This window comes from Diabrotica virgifera, chromosome 6 (genome assembly GCF_917563875.1).
Source record: "Diabrotica virgifera virgifera chromosome 6, PGI_DIABVI_V3a".
NCBI classification, from domain to species: Eukaryota; Metazoa; Arthropoda; class Insecta; order Coleoptera; family Chrysomelidae; genus Diabrotica; species Diabrotica virgifera.
Window position 1 is genome coordinate 234,309,110 of NC_065448.1, and position 22,558 is coordinate 234,331,667.

A 22,558-nucleotide genomic window follows, 5' to 3' on the forward strand; every position below is an offset into this window, starting at 1 on the left:
GTTTAAAAATAAATTTAAATAAAAGTAAAGTGATGACAAATCAAAATATCCCAATCGACCTAGATGGAAGTGAGATCGAAAGTATCGAGGAATATACCTAGGTCACACGATCAAACTAGGCCAAGAGAATCAAGCGGCAAAGATAACTAGAAAAATCCGAATTACTTGGGCAGTAGTAGGAAGATTTAGTGAGGTGCTGAAAACCAAAAAGATACCAATAAATTTAAAGAAAAGGTTATTCAACAGCTGTACTCTACCAGTTATGACCTATGGAATGGAGACCATGACACTTACAGAGGTATTAGCCAATAGATAGAGAACAACGCAAAGAGCGATCAAATGAGTTATGTTAGGAGTAACTCAGAGGGAACATATAAGAAATGAGGATATTCGAAGCAGGATAAAAGTGGAAGATGTAATTGGAAGAATTGCGCAAATGAAATGGAATTGGGTAGAATACGTGGCACGGTAAATACAACAATACCTAAAAAAGTGGACAACATCAATTCCAATAGACTATTTCATGATAAGGAAAGAAGATGTTGTTCTGAAGCTATCTTCTTGTGGCATTTTTTGCAGCTAACTAGTTTTAAAAGAAAGAAGACATACGTGAATGCAAGGACTGTAAGGAAATAGTTAGTGAGACAGTAAGCCAACATCATAAGCTGCTTGTTCTGGACATCGAAGTAAAAAGCGAAACTAAACAAAAATATCGGAGAGGACCACAAAAGATGAAGTGGTGGATGCTAAAAGTTGAGAAAGCAGGTCTATTCAGGGAAAGAATAGTAGAAAAAATATGTTGGAACATGAAAGGAAGCTCTAGCAAAATTTGTAGAAAAATGGCCAATATTATTAGAGAGACGGCTATTGAAATACTTGGGAAAACGTCAAAATGTCAGGAAACAAGTTTAAGGATAAAGAGACTTGGTGGTGGTCAAATGAAGTAAAAGAAAATGGAAAATTATATAAAAAGTGGCAAGAAACCAGATCGGACATAGATCTTCAAAACTATACGTTCGCAAAAAGGAAGCGAAATTAGCAGTAGCAAAAGCTGAAGCAGAAGCGTATTCAAACCTATACGATCAACCTGATACCAGGGAAGGCGAAGCAAAGATATATAAAATATCCAAACAGAGAGCAAAGAAAACAAGAGATTTTAATCAGATTAGATGTATCCAAGATGAAAATAATAAAATACTAATTCACCAAAAGGATGTCAAAAAGAGATCGAGAAAGTATTTTGACAGTTAACTAAATGAAGAATTTGACAGACAGCCTGTGGAGTTAACGGAGACAGTAACAGCAATGGTTACCAGAATAACAAACGAGGAAGTGGCTCAAACGCTTTAAAAAATAAAGAAAGGAAAAGCAGTCGGACCAGACATTTCCGGGGAAGTACGGAGAGCATTGGGAGAGACAGGAATAAGTTGGCTAGCAGGCCTATTTTAGCGGGCCTATTAATAGAATTATGTAAGTTCGACAAATTCCAGACTAATGGAGAAGCAGTATATTAATACCTGTCTACAAAAACCAGGGAGACATACAACAATGTACAAACTACAGGGCTATAAAAGTACTTAGCCACACCATGCAAATATGGTAGAGAGAGTAATTGATAGACGGATACGTGAAGAAACCGAAATATTCGATAATCAATTTGGCTTTATGCAGGGCAGATCAACAACAGATGCAATTTTCATTGTAAGGCAACTGATGGAAAAATACAGGAATAAAGAGACCAACGCTCATATGGTATTCATTGATCTTGAGAAAGCATATGATAGAGTTCCTCGAGAGATTCTGTGGTGCGCACTCAATAAAAAAGGAGTCCCTGGCGAATGTGTAAAGCTTGTAAGAGATATGTATGAGGGAGTAACGACTAGTGTTAGGTCAGGTGTGGTAAAGACTGATAAATTTCAGGTGAAAATAGGATTGCACCAAGGCTCGGTGCTTTGTCCTTATTTATTCTGATTAGTTTTGGACCAAATAACAACGAAACTACAGGGTAGCATTCCATGGTGCCTAATGTATGCTGATGATGTAGTGTTAATAGGAAACAGTGAAAGAGACAGAACAAAAACTGGAACAGTGGAGACAAGCTCTGGAGGAAAAAGGTTTAAAACTTAGTAGGACAAAAACAGAGTATTTCGAATGTTCATTTAAAGATGGAGTTACTACAAATAAAATGGTATCTTTGGATGGTGAAATGATTGTGAAAAGCAATAGTTTTAAGTGCCTAGGGTCGGTATTGCAGAGTAATGGAGAAATAGATGGAGATGCATGCAGTAGAATTAGGGCTGGATGGATGAAGTGGAAAGAAGCGAGTGGTGTGTTTTGTGACAGAAAATTTTAAATAAAGCTGAAGGGAAAATTCTATAAAACAGTCATAAGACCGGCTATGATGTACGAAACTGAATATTGGGCAGTGAAAAAGAAAGAGGAACAACGAATGCATGTGACGGAAATGAGAATGCTTAGATGGATGAGTGGAGTGACAAAGTAGGATAAAATTAGAAATGAGTATATTAGGGGAAGTCTAGGTGTGGTACGAATTGATGCCAAAATGAGAGAGTATAGGTTAATATGGTTTCGTCATGTTCAACGTCGAGACGTTAATCACCCAATACGAAGAATAGCGGAAGTGTAGATTCCTGGAAGGAGTAGGAGAGGAAGACCAAAGAAGACCCGGGGGGAGACGATAAGGCAGGACATGTTGGTAAAGGGGATTAACATTGATATCACCCAAGATAGAATTGTGTGGAGAAATTACGGAAGCCGACTCCGCATAGGGATAAGTCAAAGAGAATGATGACGAGGCACGGCAAAACATCGAAAGGTGGACGAGAAACATTAAACATCGGAGATCACGCAAGCATAGTCGTAGTAGACAAAGACCACAAAAACGATGGCTAGACGACATCAAAGCAAAAATGGGGAGAAACTGGCACCAAAGAGCACAAAACAGACAATAATGGAGAACTCATGAGGAGACCTTTGTCCAGGAGTGGATGCAAACAGGCTGAAGCAGAAGATAACAGGTGATGGCGAAGAAAAAACGTTCTGGAAAATTTCCAGTGACTAAAAGATTATTCAAATAAGTAAAGAACCGAAGAAAAGGAAAGCATTTTATTAAAGGAATGCACTGAAGAAAATGAAAAGAAATAAAGCTCTGGAAAAAGATAATATTCTAACCGAAGCCGCAAACATTGGAGGCAATTGGCTTTAGTAAATAATAAGGAACTATTCAATTTATGTCTGCAGCAAATCAAAATATCAACAAGATGATAAAGGCCGATTCAGCAGACCTCAAGGACCTCTACAAGTTTTTCGCAAGAATAATAATTTATAGACATAAGAATAATTTGATGTTCACAACGTGTTTCTTGACTTCAAGCAGGCATACTAGTCAGTCAAAAGAAACAGACTATTACGTACTAATTACAAACGTAATTAGAATCATTAAAGCCAAAAAGGATGAATCCCAAGCATGTCTACAAATACAAAATCACTGGATAGACTTTTTCAAAATCTTACAGGGACTAAAGCAGGGAGATGGCTGGCCCCAGCATTGTTGAACCTGGCCTGGCACTGGTGTAAACGGTTAGGCAAATGCAAACTGGTCGAGGAAACCTACTAATCAATAGAACGCAACGGTTGAATTGGGCGCTTATGGTTATGATATTAATATTATGAGTAGAACATCAAAAGAAGCACATTAAACATAAGCAGAGTTAAAAACGCAAACGAAAAGGCTAGGTCTGGAAGTTAACACAGAAAAAATGAAAATATTGATACAGACGAAAAGAAATATAGTCCCAAAAAGCAATACATATACATGAAAAGGTGACCTTAAAACGGTTGGAAAGTTTACATACCGGGGAGTTGAAATATATGCTGAGTCAGAGATGGAAAAATATGGAAAAGGATAACGCAGGCAAACAGAGCCTATTTTGCCCTTTCCCATATATTTCGGCCTAAAAGTGTCCACCGAAGAAGTACAAAGGTGAGAATCTATAAAACCTTAATTCGACCAATAGCATGTTACAACAATAAAGCATGGGTGCTGAAATAAAGATCCAAAACCAAACTCCACACATTCGAAAGGAAAATACTGAGGAGAATATTAGGATCTAGAGTTGCCCAAAAAAGAATGGATCGATCGTTACTTGGACTGTCTCTCAGAGACATGGTTAGAAATGAGGAAATAAGGAGAAGAGTAGGCGTCACAGATGTTATAGAACTTATAACATGGCTAAAGTAGAACTTCAGGGGTAGGCCACGTGGTGCGCTAAATGATGAGCAGTGGACCCAAACAAACACACTATTGACACAATATGTAGAAATAAAAAGCAGAGGTAGATCGCCTACACCATGGACATCAGACGACGTCAAAATGATCTCTGGGAATTGTACGCAGGAAACTAAAGACCGACAAAATTGGAAGAAATTAGTAGAGGTCTGTGTCCATTTTTGGTCACAAAGGGGACTCTAGCGAGACTAAAACTAAGAAGTGGATTGAAGAAGGTAGACAGGTGAAAAAGCAACTTAATTGCATGTTCTAGAACGCATAAATTAGAAAGAGTGGTGGAAACTAGGATACGAGAAACTATGATGTAAAATATTATCTGAACTTTCCTCTGAACCGGTGATTCCCCGCGTTACGTATACTAGTTGTTCACTTTTGGGTGTTATACAGGATGTTTCATTGGGAAAGTAATATACGTTAACTGTGGAAAGAGGGCACTTAGGCGATCTCAAAAAGATCATACTTAATGGGTCTTACTTCAATAATAACAAAGATTCAAAGATACTGGGTGTTTTATCTATTTTGCCATTTTCTTATTTGATTCATAACTTTTTAACCACACTGTATATTTATTTCGTATTTGGCACGCAAATATTCTTAAAGGTGTACAATCAACTAATTTATTTACAATTTTAAAAATCCAGGTCCAGATTAAAAAATATTGGAAAAATGTTCCGACCCAAACACAACACCCTGTACATTAAATTTTTTTAAAATAGATTTTGCATTTGAAAAGAGAATAAAAAACTAAATTTAGTGGTATACTTTGAATTTTCGGCAAATGATTTTTCTGGTCAAATTTTGAATTTGAATTCTGAAATTATGCGAACTGCGAGAGCTCTAAGTAGAAAAAAATTGAAATACGACTTACAACTTGTTAAACACACTGTATATTTATTTTATATTTAACCCCGAGTATTATTTAAAGTGTCCAATCAATTAATTTATTTACAAATATAAAAAATCCAGGGCCGGATTAAAAAATATTGGAAAAATGTTCCGACCCAAAAAAACATCCTGTACATTAATTTTTTTTAAATGGATTTTGCATTTGATAGAATGATGAAAAACTAAATTTGGTGGTACTCTTTTAATTTTCGATAAAATGATTTTTCTGGTAAAATTTTGAATTTGATTCTGAAATTATGTGAATTGCGAAAGCTCGAAGTAAAAAAATTAAAATGTGACTTAATTTTAATTAATTTTTACGTCGAGCTTTCGCAACGCACATAATTTCAGAATTCAAATTCAAAATTTTACCAGAAAAATCCTTTTGCCGAAAATTAAAAGTGTCCCACTACATTTAGTTTTTGATCCTCTTTTCAAATGCAAAATCCATTTAAAAAAAAATTAATGTACAAGGTGTTTTTTTGGGTCAGAATATTTTTCCCATATGTCTTAATCCGGACCTGGATTTTTTATAATTGTAAATAAATTAATTGATTGGACGCTTTAAAGAATATTCGTTGTTAAATATAAAATAAATATACAGTGTGTTTAACAAGTTGTAACAGTCGTATTTCAATTTTTTTTCTACTTCGAGCTCTCGCAATTCGCATAATTTTAGAATTCAAATTCAAAATTTTACCAGAAAAATTATTTTGCCGAAAATTAAAAGTATATCACTAAATTTAGTTTTTTATCTTCTTTTCAAATGCAAAATATATTTTAAAAAAATTTAATGTACAGGGTGTTGTGTTTGGGTCGGAATATTTTTCCAATATTTTTTAATCCGGCCCTGGATTTTTTACAATTGTAAATAAATTAATTGATTGTACACATTAAAGAATGTTTGCGTGCCAAATATCAAATAACTACACAGTATGGTTAAAAAGTTATGAACCTAATAAGAAAATGGCAAAATAGATATAACACCCAGTATCTTTGTTATTAACAAAGTAAGACCCATTAAGTATGATATTTTTGAGACCACCTAAGTGTCCTCTTTCTACAGTTAACGTATGTTACTTTTCCAATAAAACACCCTGTATATACTCTTTCATTTTCATCTACTCCGTTGTATATAATCGTCTAATTGATGTGATGTCAATAGTTTCTTAAAGTTTCTTTTATGACGCCTATGTTTCTCTAGTGAATTTTTTGGTCATTACATTGTTTAAGACAATAATAAACCAAATATCCTTTATATACCTTCATTTCAAAAAAACAATCTTGTTTGGTAATAATCTCTTGACCTATTTTATCTTCTTAGTCGTTTCTCTGACGTGCCTAGTATTTGTTCGGGGTATTAAAGTGTCAAAATTGAAATCTAGAGGATCAAAACAAGACGAGAAATATATGTTCGATTATAAAATATTTATAGCTCCAAACCGAGCACAACATTGATAATCCGAGGGATAATCTTCGAAAAATACCGTTATCGGAATCTTAAGGATGTTATTTCGGCGAAGAAAAAAATATATAAAATTTGAAGGGGTATATTCCTAGGTAATACTCTGGGAAAATTAGGAAAAAAAAACAAGGAAAAGTTGTTTAGCAGTTAATCTACTTCTGGAAACGAATCTTAAGATTGCATTATATTAGTACCTAATATTAGTTTACAAAGTCTCTAATATTGGTTAACAAGGTACCTAATATTTATTATAATAATTTTAAGAGTCTCATATAGATAATTATGGAAATTTGTATGGCGAAAAAGGACTGAAATAAAAAGTCTCAATGATCTAATCTCTATGATCTAAAAGTCTAATGGTCTGAAGATTAGCATCTTATTGTTTTAATTTTTTAGTTTTTTTAGTTTTAGTTTTTTAATAATGCTAATAATTTAGCATTATTTATTTTAATTTTCCATCTTTTTACCCGATTTTCTAGCTTGGCTAAGTCATTTTGTAGGATGTTGGAATCTTCTACTGGATCTTGGTGAATTGGTAAGATGACGGTGTCGTCCGCAAAGGTTTTTCTGACAGTATGTGGAGACGTAGGAATATCTGATGTGAATAATACGTATAGAATGGGAAACAGGACACTGCCTTGAGGGACTCCGGCCTTGAATGGAAAGTTTTGCGAATATTCATCATTCACATTTAAGAATTGTCTGTCATGAAGATATGATTTGAGCAGTCGATAGAAGCATAATGGAAATTTTTTAGATATTTTGTCTAATAGTCCATCATGCCAAACCTTGTCAAAGTGGTCAATTCGATGTAATATAAGTTTCGAATTGTTTTCTATTGCTCTGTGTCATTTTCTTCTCGATCGACGATGATAAATAAATGTTTGAAGTCGTAGAATAAAAAAATATGGTTTTATTGACAACTACTGAATTTTTACACGAGAGGTGTTGATAAGGTAAAATTTTATAGACTGCGATTCAAAATAGTCCCTAAAGCTAATTTATAATCTCACCAAAATGTACAATTTATCTATAAATTGCATGGTAACAAAACTATGAATTTTGGATACTCTCAAAGCTTGCAAGTTTACAAAATAATGGAATAATTTGTGATTGAACACAAAGGCTTGGCTAACATCCAAAAATACTTAGGGATATTATTGGTTTTGTTCTATTGCTAATTGCTAGATTTATTGAATGCCTTATTCTTGTATTTGCTGCACTGATGAGTGACCTTGTCGAAAATAAAATTGGTGTGATGGAATCCAATTCTCAGGGATTTGGGATCCAATTATTTTTTTTAAGTATGAGTCTTTCTAGTACTTTTGACATGACTATCAATAATCTGATTGGCCGATAGATGAAATTTGTTTGGGTTTTTGCCTGGCTTTAGTATTAAAAATTATTTCTGCAGTTTTGAGTTAGTAATTTTGGCCAGTAGTTTAGTCTCATAATAGCGTTGAAAATGTACATTATGATTATGACTTTGTATATACATTATAAGTTGTTACAGAAAGTTGATTAGGAAAGTTACAGAAAGTTGTTGGGTTGCAGGTATGTTGTTTAGGATATTTGAGTGATATCTCGCTATTTTATCATGTACTACACCACAATTCGGTGTGAATACATCGGATAAGTGTTCTTCAAATAGTGAAGCCTATTCTTTATCGCTCCTTCCCCAAATAGCTGCAGGATTGTTGAAGTCACGTATAGGATAATTCTGCGTTTGAGGCTTGTTTTGGAATTTAAATTGTTTCCAGGTCACTTCTGTTAAGACCCTTCAAATATTCATTAAATTAACTTTCACGGAGTGCTTTAATTTTTGATTTTAGTTGATTACTGGCTCAGTTGTACGCTGTTCTGTCAACAGGGTCTTACGTGCGTTGTAATCTAGCACTTATTTTCGATTTAGAGCTATGAGTTCCTTCACTTCTCGCTATTATAGAGCTATGAGCTTAATAAAATTTGTGATCGCCTCTTCTACTTCAGTAGGTTCCTTTAGTCTGATGTCAAGTTTGATTATTTCTTCAATTCTGCTGCGATATTCTTCCCATTTGGTTTTCTTGTTAAGTAATCTTGTGGAAATTTTGTTATGCAACGCGGCTTTTCCTATTGAGGCTATTATCGGAGAATGATGAGAAGAAAAATCATAGCTCAGTATTCCGTCCAAGTAAGGAGCTGGTGACCCATTTTTCACAAAAAAAGTCAAGCAAGTCACGAGTTTTAGCAGAATCAGTTGGCCAGTAAGTTGGAGTTTCTGTTGACAGGAAAATATTAGTTAAAAATAAAAGATTGTGTGCCCACTTTAATTATGCTGAGTTTTAATTGGGGTTTTCCGTTAAAAGTTCAAATCTTCGGAGTAACAGAGCAATAATTGAAAAAAACAAGATTTCCGGACAGTAACTTGCGAATAAACAAAATAGCACACTTTCTGCGGACTTTGAATACCGATATTAAGACCTTAAGTTTAGATTCCAGCAACAAAATAATTGCTAAGAATCTTTTCCTTATTTTTTCCTAATTTTCCCAGAGTATTAGATGTTATATAAAATTTGAAGGGGTATTATAGCTTTAACGTAAACACGCAACATTCGCCAAAATGGGAGAACATAAAATATTTGATTTCGTTTTAGGGTTGTAGAGTAGACGGATTGGTGTGAGTGTTAACGTTGTTTTATGGCATAATTTGTTGATATATTACTACGGATTGTGAGTTGACAGTGCAATTTGTCACTACGCTGACACAGCTTTAAAAATTCGACCCTAAACTACAGACTTAACGTCACCTTTATCAGGGTTTGTCAAACATATTATTTAGCAATAAGCTATCAAGGTAATTCTTGCCTTGAATACATAATTTTCATGGACTAGATTTTAAATTGTTTTTTCTTTTGCAATGAAAGAAGAAAATAATGGGTACAAAAGTACAAGCAGAACTCTACATAAGTAGCGACCATTATAAATATTATGGTAGTAACTAAGATATGAAAAGAAAACAGCAATTAAAAAAGAGGCGAAATAAAAAAAGACGAAAACAAATTAAAAAGAAACTTATAAGCTTAGAAACAAAGAGACGGCAAAAATATATGAGAAAAAAATTAATAAAAAAACTTAAGGGGATGAGAAACCTAATAAGTATTTTTGAAAAATTTAAACGCAGTGAAATAAACATTGTAAAAGTCCCTGAGAACTTATATAATGTTTATTTTAATGAGTTACAGAAGTGAAAAACTAAGAGAAAATTTAGTGTGATTTTTAATTTCAAATATCTCATTCAAAGTAAACTTTTTAATTATTCAAAGTGACTTTCGGCCCTCGGTAATAATTTATTCTTTCTTATTGTGTATTATTTGTGGAAGATCCAAGCAGAGAATACTCAGCATAATATATTCTGTGATCCAAGTATTTTGTTGTTAAAGATGTTTAAAATTCTAAGCGTTCCATAGTAACAATATAAATATTATTAAAAAATCACGTTAACACTTTTAACACGTATCTGGTCTAACATATTTCTCTTTTTCTTCCAGGTTTGTTCAGGCAGTCCAGGTGGCCAAAAGCTATCCGCTGATCAATACAGAGCCTGCATCAGATCCCGCGCACTAAACGAAGCCTCGCACGCCCAACTAGGCTTCCTGGCGTTTAGGGACGACATCGCTGCGAACAGCAGTCCAGCGAAGTACAACCCACACCAAATCAAGACCTTGAAGACAGCACCAAAGAAACTGAGGACTCAAACGTAAATTGATTACTAATCTATTGATGGTTAGGTAATGTATACGAGAAATTTGTGATTTTTTTAAGTACAACAAATTTGCCTAATAGTTTTTTTTGAGTGAAGATATTAGGTCTGGCTCCCGCGTATGAAAAAAAAGTTGAAAAATAGCAAGCTGAAAATTTGTTAATAGCTTAAGGGTGTCTAGTCGGACAAACTTTGATATAGGGGAACACTGGAACAGGGGAAGTTGAAACGGTCAGACCACGAAAACGGCACATTTATTTTGTCCGACAGAACAGACTTGAACTCTCCGAACAGAGATTAAACTCTCATGCAAAAATCAGACTGCTATTTAGCACCAAATGGGCGTTTTAATGAGTGGAACATGTAGAATATGTTAAATGACAGGAATTATGACAGGTGATAAATAGCAGTCTGATTTTTACATGAGAGTTTAATCTCTGTTCGGAGAGTTTAAGTCTGTTCTGTCGGACTAAATGAATGTGCCGCTTTCGTGGTCTGACCGTTCCAAATTTTTAACCTGTTCCACAATTAAAACTGTCCCTGTTCCAGTGGTCTTATATATCAAAGTTTATCTGACTAGACACCCTTAAGCTATTAACAAATTGTCAGCTTGCTATTAATCAACTTTTTTTTCATACGCGGGATCCAGACCTATATGGTTTAAAATTGATTATCATAAATTTCCTGTATACATTTATTATTGACAACAATTTTATTATGGTGCTTATCAAGAATATTTGAGTTATAAATTGAAGAAGTATAGTGTGTTTTAAACGAGCACCAAAATGGCCACGAATAAAATCGTAGAAAAGATTTATTCTTTTCTAAAATAAAGTTTTCAAAGTTCTCTGTTCATACTTTCGCTCTTTTTTTGGGCGGACTTTCTTTTTTTTGCGATGTTATTACTGTACCACTTTTTGCATTTCCCCAATCTGACTCGGGTTTGAAACTAATTTAATATTTATCCCGATATACATATTGTTACACTTGTTTTAATAATTTTTCATTCATTCTGATTTTAGTGAACACTTCTTTCCATATTTCCAAATTATTGAAGTACTTTTTCAGTTTTTGCAATTACATAGCACCAAATTGCCAGTAAACACTTCTTTCATAATTTCTGCCCTTTGCAGATTTCTATACCCTACTTTCAACTTTTTACTCCTTGTTGCGCATTTATTTATAATATTTTAAAAATAGTGTTGAGCTACGTGCCATTTATTGTAAACGTATCTAATGCTGAATTATTTTATTACTAATTACGGCACTGTTGTTTTCATTGTATATTTTTTGTATCATTTTTAGTTACTTGTTATCCACTCCTTTTTCTCTTAATATTTTCCACAGTTTCTTTCTTGGTACTTAATTGAAGGCTCTTTCTAGGTCAAGAAATGCTAAGTATGTTTTCTGTTTCTTTTGCAGCGTGTTTCGTGTTATCTCTTTTAAATATATGATTCTGTATAATCCTACTACTTCCAAATCCACTATGTTGTTCATCTAATGTGTGTTCCGTGATTATTCTTAATCGTTTTTTATTATCTTTTCTATATTTTTTTATATTTATAAAGACTTTTATATATTACATAGCAACGTCCTCGGTAGTTATTACATTTTCTCCTACCTCCTTTATATGAGTACTATTAGTGACACTTTCCAATTTTCCGGAATTTTCTCTCCAATATTTTTTCTCCATTTTTATCCATGTTTTTTATAATTTCTGCTGTTATTCTATTCACTACATATGCTTTTTAATACTTCGTCATTTTTATTGCTCCTTCTAGTTCTTCCTACTACTTTATTGAGCTTTCTGCATTATCTTCCAATATAATATTTTGTTTTTTATTATTGTAATTTTGTTTTATATCCATTGATAGTTCTTTTTATGTAGTTGTTATCTTTTAACTCTTTGTTGTGTTTCTGTTGTTTTTTCTTTTCGTCATGTTTTTTTCCTATCGTTTTCAGGGTTCTGTAAACCCTTTCGAAGGTTTGGTTTACTTGTTTCTCATATATTTTTACCATTTCTTTATTTCGTACCTTCTATGTTTTTATCGTCTCTCTTTAATTGGTTTTACTTTGCTGTACTAGACTTTTTCTTCTTTTTTATTTGTTTTTATATCTTAGTTGCTATCATGTAATGGTCGCTGCCTATTTCAGATTCTCTGTGTACTTTTTTATCCATTGCTTTTCTTATATCATTGCTTTCAACTAGTACATATTTAATCAATAATGGAGTTCTAATTTTGGATTTGATTATATTATTTTGTTATCTTCTTTAAAGAACAAAATTCTAGTAATTTCTTTCCATTTCTGGTCGTTTCTGGCCATTTCTTTAAAACTTTATCTCTTGCCTTTATCTATCATTTTCTTTATTGTTTACGAAGACCTTATTTTGCGATTCTTACCTACAATTTGTCACAAAGTAATTTATGGTTAAGAAAACAAATGAATACCATGTTCGTAATAAAAATTCCTAGTGTATTTTAAAACACACTATATTTTTCATAACTTTGTACCTAGTAGCAAAGAAGATACTTACCCCTTGTGATTTTGAATGCCGAAATTCCAAAATAACTTTTGTGATTTTTATTGTTGTGTTTTGTTATGTTGATTAACAGTTTATTTTTTTGTTATTATTATAAATGCTTGAGGGATTTCATAGCTACGCATGATAAACTGTTTGTTAACGATGACGAATATGAACAAGCGGAGAAAATAACATTTTGCGATATCCTTTTAATTAGTTAGGTAAAAATATTAATTTATTCTTAAATTTTTTTTTTGGGTTACCTACTGATTTTTAAATTTTTTACATAACTTTGATAGTTCATGTTATGTTCTGCCTTGCCATCACCAGCATATACCAAAGATTATAATACGCGGATTCAAATAAATTTTATTATTAACCGTTTATATAAGACAAACAAAGATTTAAAAAACTGACTAAAAAACAACAAAAGTAGCAACTTCTATAGCACAATCTTCAAAGACGCGAATATAAGAACAGCATCTGAAAAAACCTAAACAGGAATATTACAAAAAAATAGAAAACAAACAAAAAGGCGTTGACAGAATGAGGGAAAGTCAGAAAAAACTCTTACATCAGACATTACTAACATTTTAAACAACTACAGTACAGGAAAATGCAAGGAAAAGAAGAAAGCTTACCTAAAGATCATGTCATATACAACAGGTGTACGAAGATTACAAAACAATGAGAAATGTAACACATGCATTTGTAAGAAGATTTTAAAACGGGTATCGTTCCGAACGCTCCTCAAAATAATGGAGCTTAATCTTTATGATTTACAAATTACATAGGTATATGACCTTCAATAAGAAATCAAAAAAGGAGACAAATCGGACCCGGAGAATTACAGGGGAATTAACTTATTAAACACAACATTAAAATTAACAACCCAAGTGATAACAAACAAATTGAATGAAATTATACCATTAGCAGAAGAACAACAAGGTTTTAAGTCGGGAAGGTCATGCACTGACGCTATATTGATAATGAGGCAAGTTCAATAGAAATCATTGGAATACAATAAACCGACATATTTATGTTTTGTGGACCTTAAGAAAGCATTTGACAGGGTCACATTAAAGGACGTTTTCCATTTGTTATACTAGAGAGTTGTACCTCTAGCAATAATTAAAACGATCAAAAACATCTACCAGAACAACACAATAAAAGTACAAGTGGAAGATGAACTAACTGATCCAATTGAAGCCGGCAATGGGATAAGACAGGTGGATTCCTTGAGTCCTTTATTGTTCAACCTGATCATGGACGAAATAATAAAAAAAGTAAGAACTAAAAAAGGATACCAAGTGGAACAAAAACAACTTAAAATAATCTGATTTGCGGACGATGCAATACTAATCTCTCAAAGTGAAGATGATATACAAAGTATGCTGCACCAATTCAACATAATCGCCAGAAAATTTAACATGTTAATTTCCTCACAAAAGAAAAAATGCATGGTTATAACAGCAGATCCAATAAGATGTAAGTTGGAGATGGAAGTTCAGATAATAGAACAAGTGATGGAGTTTAAATATCTAGGCATCGCACTATCTAGCTACGGAGGGCTCGAAACAGAAGTGGAAGTCAAGCGAATAGAGCAAACAGAGCCGCAGGCTGCCTGAATAACACAATATGGAGATATAAAAATCTCGGAAAAGAAATGAAAGGCAGAATTTACAAAACAGTCATCAGACCAATAATGACATACGCGGCAGAAACACAACCCGACACAGAGAGGACAAAAAATTGCTCGAAACAGCGGAGATGAAAACCCTTCGAAAAATCGATGGTCAGATTCTATGGGACAGAGCTAGAAGTACAGATATACGACGGAGATGCAAGGTGTATAACATTAATAACTGAGTAATAAACAGAAGAATAGAATGGAATGACCACACAAGCCGAATGACAACAAATAGGGTAGTCAGGACAGCGAGAGACGGTTCCCCAATAGGAAGACGATCAGTGGGAAGACCACGAAAACAATGGAACGACAACTTACTAGAGGCACATTGAAAAAACAGACAGAGTCATGTCTATACAAAAAGAAGAAGAAGAAAAAGAATAAGAAATCAAAAAGCGGAGCTGAAGAAATTAATAGACCCGCAACTCATCTAAAAGGATGCACGTATTGACTATCTAACAAAGCTATATACAAAGGAACAACAAATGACTTTGGAACCACAAACACCAGATATTACTCCAAACAAAAAATTTAGATCCATAAGAAAGCATGAAGTACAAAATACGTGTAAAGAGAAAAGAACAGAACATGAATAATTGGTGAAAGGTGGTGAAGCAGCCATCACCGATGAGCAACAAGGTTTCAGTACATGAAGGTCGTGTACAGATTCAATGTTCGTTATAAAACAGGTTATACAGAACGCATTAGCATACAATACACCTGTGTTCCTATGTTTCATTGCCTTGAAGAAGGCATTTTACAGAGAACGACTTGATAATGTTTAACAAAACAATAAGATGGAAATCAGAATAGATGGACAACTTACGGAGCTAATAGATACAGGCAATCGAATAATACAGAGGAATTCACAAGCACTATGTTATTCAACATAATCATGGATTCTCCCAATATTTTGAAACGTGGATTTATATAGTGCATTATACAGGGTGTCCAGAAACTCTACCGACAAACGGAGACAGGAGATTCTTTAGATAATTTTAAGATAATTTAAGCCAATTCACTTAGTCCGAAAATGCTTCCTAAGGGAGCTAGAGCTCTTTGAAGATGGCGTCTTGTAATTAGTTTTTCTTAAATACCTCCAGAACGCGTCTATTTAGAAAAACAAAAATTGGTACGCCTATTTATCTACAAGATATAAATCTAATCCATCCATTGCAAATTTCTAGTACCGATCATAGGCGTCCGTTTTGGGCAGGGCAACGGTTATTTTATCGCATAACTTTTTTATCTTTAACTTTTATGCATTTCTGATACTGGATTATGAAATTGTGAAGTATTCTAGTACTAAAAGATACTCTTGTTTTAAATCGGTAGGACACACCGTTTTCTAGAAAAATCGATTTCAAAATTTTCCGCTTTTTAAATAAAAAAAAATCAAAACAAAAACTGTTTGGAAAGACGAAAACTGGTACATTTATTTATATTCCAAAGATAAATCGATTTCATTAATTGCGAATTTCTAGTACTGGTCATAGGCATCCGTTTTGGGTAGGCCAACAGTTATTTTATAGCATAACTTTATTGTCTTGAATTTTGGAGCATTTTTGACACTAGATTATTAAATTATGAGGTATTCGAGTACTAAAAGTTACTCTTACTTTAGGTTTATAAAATACTTCGTTCTTTCAATTTTTTTTCAAACTCCAACAATGAAAAACTTTAAAATCGATTTTTCTAGAAAACGGTGTGTCCTACCGACTTAAAACAAGAGTACCTTTTAGTACTAGAATATCTCACAATTTAATAATCCGATGTCAAAAATGTATAAAAGTTAAGGACAAAAAAGTTATGCGATAAAATACCCGTTGCTCTACCCAAAACGGACGCCTATGACCGATACTAGAAATTTGCAATGGATGGAATCGATTCATCTCTGAAAAGTAAATATGCATACCAATTTTCGTTTTTCTAAATGAAAGCGTTCTGGAGGTATTTGAGAAAAACTAATTTCATGACGCCATCTTCAAAGAGCTCTATCTCCCTTAAGAAGCATTTTCGGACTAGGTGAATTGGGTTAAATTGTCTTAAAATTATCTGAGGAATCTCCTGTCTTCGTTTGTCAGTAGAGTTTCTGGACACCCTGTATATTTGCATTAAAATTATTTGCATTATAATTCTTCTTGGAAACTTTTCAGAAGCAGTCGATCACAGAAAAATCTTTGTTCAATATATCTGTAAGCGTTGTTTTTTCATGTGAGGAGAACCATCAAGAACCAAAATCAGCCAGTGTTTGATGTATACTGAGACAGAATATAGTGACTTTTACCTGACTAAGTCCGAAAATACCCAACTAAAGACGATATACTACTGAGTTATTTTATCCCTATATAATTTGGAGCCGCATTTATCAATACATATTTTTTTAATTATTCTTGGAATCCGTATTACTCCGCAGTATTGAAAAGGTTAATACATCAATCACCATTCCCTTAGTTAATTATACAACGTAGAAATGAAATCCTTTCAAGAAATGTTGACATGGCCACATCGAATCTCATCTTTAAAGTAAGGGAATTTTATAAAATATAATTTTTGGGAAATGGATTTTTAGAAAAATGCTTGTATTTATATTGCCATACGAATTTTAGGTGGAAGGAAATTATTTTGAACCATGTTTTATTGGTAAAGTTTGCTAATTTTTAGCAGATAAAACAGTATTATTTGTTGTTTTATGTTTTTGAAATTTAAATATAAATAATATGTTGTGTTATAATCAGATAAAGTGCTGCCTGTTTAACATTTCGAATTAAAATAATTTCTTTCCGTGGTGTATGAATGTTTAAAAGAAATTTTAAAGCAGTCGTTTGATAGAATGAAAGATTCTTATATCAATAATACCTAAATATTACTAGAAACATGTGAGCCAATTTTTTAAAATAAATTATATAAACTCTATAGTGTTTTATTTCTGATTATTTTTTTCACCTGTCAAATTCTGACGTTTTTGCTTTTTCAGCCAATCACCACGCGTCGTTCTAGCCAATCATTGAGTGTAATACTGATAAAACAGCCTCTTCCTTGATAAAACAGTCTCTTCCCTGATAAAACTTAAGGTAGGTACCCTAAATTTAAAAATATAAAATAATTTATCTATAACCTAGTTAAGACATTGATCCTAGTTGTTTTAATAATATTTCACAGATGCCCGTATTTACTAATAATACATATTGGTTCACAAAATAATCTTTTCAAATACCACTCGTCCTCTAAATTTTGCTTGATAAATTTTTTCGTTTTCATACTTAAACTTCTTTATTTAGGGTAAAATCACTCAAACAAACCGAAATGGATAAAATCACTCTTCCTTCGGACTCGTGATTTTATCATTCGGTTTGTTTTCGTAATTTTACCAAATAAAGAAGTTTTCGTGAAAACAAAAAAATTTATCGATAAAATTTAGAGGACTCGTGGTATCACCTTTGATAAAACTATTTATCACAATGTGGCATCTTCATCTGCTCATACTTACTGAGGTTTCTATGTGTATTATATATGGGTATATACTAGGGATCGGAAAAATCTACCGGTTATAACCTAAAACCGGTTTTTTTCTTCTGCAATAATCGGTTTTTCCGGTTGTTTTTGAAGTTATACTTCTTTACCGGCGATATGAGGGTGAATTTTTATATGTTAAAACCTACGATCCCGGCGCATGCGCATTATAACTTTGTTCTGATTGGATGTTCAAATGACATGTCAAAAATTATTCAATATGGCGGCTGTGGCACAGCTGTAGTTAGATTATTTATGGTGGTTGCGTTTTAAAATTTGTGTGAAAAGAAACAACAAACAAAAGTTAGTTAATAGTTATACTGCCTTTTTAAATAGTTTTCATATACCAATATTTTTGGACTTTTGGACTAATTTGGACAACGAAAACTCATTCTAATTCGGTAAGTAGTTTTTATTATAATCATATTGTAATTATATATTTGGATTAGGTTGAAATATGTACATTTATTTTCTCAAGAATGGGGATTTTAGAGAGAAATCCCAAATTAGGTCCGATTTTTATTTTTAAATTATGATTTTTTGGCGTAGATTTATTTATCTAGTAGGTATGTAATGCTTTGATTTACATACTTAATTTGATTACCAACAAAAGTTCTACCAATCTTCATCTAATATACTGTTTTCTTACTGTTTTGTTATATTTTAATATTTTCTTCCACAAAATTTAAACTACATAATTTAATTATATTCAAGACAACTGTCAAACAGTAAAACGTTCAGTTACCCTATTTTTCCACATGACAAATAATGTGGAATTGGACGAGTGAGTCTACGCTTCGATTACGAATCAAAGCGTCCCGAAATTCACGGGTTCGGTTCCCGATGCAAGTTTTTATTTTTGAAGTTATACTTCTTTACGGGCGTAATGACGGTGAAATTTTATACGGGAAAACCTAGCGACCGGGCGCATGCGCATTATAACTTTGTTCTGATTGGATGTTCAAATGACATGACAAAAATTATCCAATATGGCAGCTGTGGCACAGCTGTGGGACTGTGTTTGGTTATAATGTATGCTTGTTGCGTTTTAAAATTTGTAGGAAGAGAAACAACAAACAAAAAGTTAGTTAATGGTTATACTGCCTTTTTAAATAGTTTTCATATTATATTTTTGGACTTATTTACATAGAAGAGATGATTGTTGCATGCCAATGTGAAAGCTCATCAAACTGTGCCTAGTATGAGTGCCGCAGATCTCGCTTATTCAAAGCTAAAGAATCTTTCACTGGTAAGTGTTTTATAAATAGTTGATCAAATTTTGTTATGATATTTGAACATAGCCACTTTGCACGACGCAAGTGATTGCGAAATGTATTAGTCGTTATACGGGCTCCGATACCTACCTTGAACCTACCAAAATACATAAGTAGTATGTAATACTTTTTTTTACATAATTTGATTACCATCAAAATTTATATCAATATTCACCTAATATATTGTCTTCTTACCTATGTTTTGTTGTATTTTTTCAATTCTAAATCATTTCAATTCAAAATCAAAATAATTTGATTTACATAAGTTAAAAATGTCAAAAGGTTAATCTGTTTAGTTAGACGATCTTCGCACATAATGACAAGCTGCCTCTGTGGTGCAGTTTTAATGCGGGTGAATCCCAATACAACGCAAATACCAGCCGCGTGGTAAGTTGGTTCGAATCCCAATAGAAACTTTTATTTTTTTATTTTTTTTATACATTTTATGATTGTAAGTATATTTATTATATAATTTTATTTTCAGAAAATACGTATTTAGTTAAAAATTTTTCCGACAATTAATGTTCAGAAATCATTTGTGGCATTTTTAATGTGTTTGTGTGTGTTTTATTTTTTTATTATTTTAATTTTTGGCACTGTTTTAATAAAAATGTTTGAGAAGTATTAAGTATAAATTAATTTAATATTTAAATAAAATATAAATAAAAAGTATATTAATTTCGTTTATAATCATATAATCATATAATCATATAATAGAAGTATAACTTCTTACGTGCGTACAAAGTACACACACATTCTTTTTTTATTTTTTTATGCATTTTATGATTGTAAGTATATTTGTTATATAATTTTTTTTTTCAGAAAATGCGTATTTAAAATTTTTGCCAACAATTATTATCGTTCAGAAATCATTTTTTCTTTGTGGCATTTTTCAATGTGTTTGTGTGCGTTTTATTCTTTTATTTTTTTAAATTTTTGGTATTGTCTTAAAACTCATATAATATGTAGTGGAAGTATAAATTCTTACATGCGTACAAAGTACACACACATTCTTTTTTTATCATGGTTATAACCGGTTTTTTTCTTTTTAAAGTAATAACCGGTGAAAAACCAGGTAAGTGGAAAAAACTGAATCTAGAGAAAAAATGTTAAAGTTTTTTGCCCACCGCGCGAAAATGAGAAATTTTAAGCTGACTGAAACCGATTTCACAACACTGATGACTGATTGCTATATACTGATATGTAGGATATGTGTAACCTATTGGGTATTGGCTGTGACTCAAAAAACCGAACACCGGTTTTTGGAACAACCAGTTTTTTTGACCGGTTATAACCGGTAGGTTAAACCGTAGGTAAAAAAAACGGTATATCTATCCGAAAACCGGTATTTTGTTAACAACCGCCATCCCTAGTATATATGTTACAGTTAAGTTGATTATCCAGTTGGAGTTGACTTTTCCTAGTTCGAGTCGACTCAAATGGCTGGTTTTAGTAAAAGTTGATTATAAATATAAAACGAAGATTTTTATTCAACATTTACTTGGAAAAGTAGACTCCAACTAGTTAAAGTATACTCTTCCCAATTCCATTTAGTAAAAGTTGATTCACACAAACAACCGATTCTAGAAATTAAATGTTACTGTATATTATGTTCAAATCGTGATATTTATAGTCCAGGCTGTATCGTCGCCCCCGTTAGGTAAATTATTCCGGTTCGATTTTGTTGCACAAACTTACTCAAAAAGAGGTCCTTATAACGAATACACAGGGTGTCAGGTGGTACCGTAATCGAAAAATTGTTTAAACAAAATTTTTTTAAACAAATTCACAAAAAAAAATTCATTTCGGACATTTTTTTACATCATTAATTTGGGTCATTCGGAGCAAAAGAGGTGTTTTGTGATTTTTCTGTAAAATTTATTGTTCTCGAGTTATACGCGATTTAAAATTTGAAAAATGCGAAAATGACCATTTTCAAGGCTTAATCACTCACTATAACCCATTTGAAACAAATTATTACTTCAGGCACACTTTAAACCCTTCATATACTGCTATCTATATTTACAATTTTCACACAATAAAAACTTATACATAATATGAGGTAGAGTATATAAGAATTATTTTTGTGAATTTGGTTAACAAAAATTGGTTAAACAATTTTTCGACCGCGGTACCGCCTGACACTGTGTATTTGTTATAATGATGTATTTGTTTGAGTAAGTTTATGCAAAAAAATCGAATCAGAATAATTTACCTAACGGGGGCGACGTTACAGCGTGGACTAATAAGTAGTTGAAACGGTCAAAACAAAGAGACGCGCACTCATCAAAAATGCACGTGAGATTATACTCGTATAATTTGTATAATCTACTTTTACTAACAAGAGTTAGGAAGAGTCAACTTCAACTGGTAAAAGTTGATTTAAATTTTTCAAATCAAGTTTTACTACTCGTTTCAGTTGGAGTTGACTCCAACTAGGAAAAGTCAACTCAACTTAGAATCAACTTGAACTGTAACATATTTATACACCTTGATCCGGCACCTCCAGCATAAATTAAAAACAAATTCTATCAAACCGCCGCATTCGCCACACTTTCAACATTTTCTGGATTTTTGAAAGTATGGTGAAGGTGCCGAACAATTAATTTTACTTATCCGCAATAAATTCCGCCACTAAAAATGTTTGATTAAGTTGGACAATTTATAACTTTTTTATTTGTACTCCAATTTTCAAGATTCTTACATCAGTTTGTAGGTACATGTATTGGTATTGTTTGCTATTATTCCAGTAAGAAAAGTTTTTGCTTAGATGGCATTATACAAAGGTGAATGGAAGGGTTGTATTTTCTCCTAACTTTAAAAAAAATTGTGGAAAAATTGAAGAGCTGATTTTGTTTCATCGTCCAAACTCTTGTTGCGCTCTTGCTGATGCTGATGGATCCAAAGTAATAACGACACATGAGCAATAAGCTAATTCTAAGATAACTACATAGGGCTTTTCATTCACAGTCATTTGTTTCGAGCTTCTGTCATATGTTGTATAATCTGTGTATAATATTAATATACATTTTGTATTAAACAATTTGTTTCGAGCTTCTGTCATATGTCGTATAATCCGTGTATATCAATATTATACACAGATTATACAACATATGACAGAAGCTCGAAACAAATGACACTCGATGAAAAGCCCTATTA

At 32.6% G+C, this 22,558-nt stretch overlaps 1 protein-coding gene across 4 annotated transcripts in view; it reads left to right on the top strand.

Annotated features, from left to right (window-relative positions):
- The window catches only part of LOC126887302 (chondroitin sulfate N-acetylgalactosaminyltransferase 2), a 1,014,890-nt gene extending 997,364 nt beyond the window's left edge, over window positions 1–17,526 (top strand). For all 4 annotated transcript variants that reach the window (XM_050654726.1, XM_050654727.1, XM_050654725.1 and 1 more), the window contains one exon: window positions 10,187–17,526. In XM_050654726.1, coding sequence (XP_050510683.1) covers window positions 10,187–10,399 — 213 coding nt within the window. In that variant the 3' untranslated portion in view covers window positions 10,400–17,526. The remainder of the gene's footprint in view (window positions 1–10,186) is intronic.
- The last annotated feature ends 5,032 nt before the right edge of the window (window positions 17,527–22,558 follow it).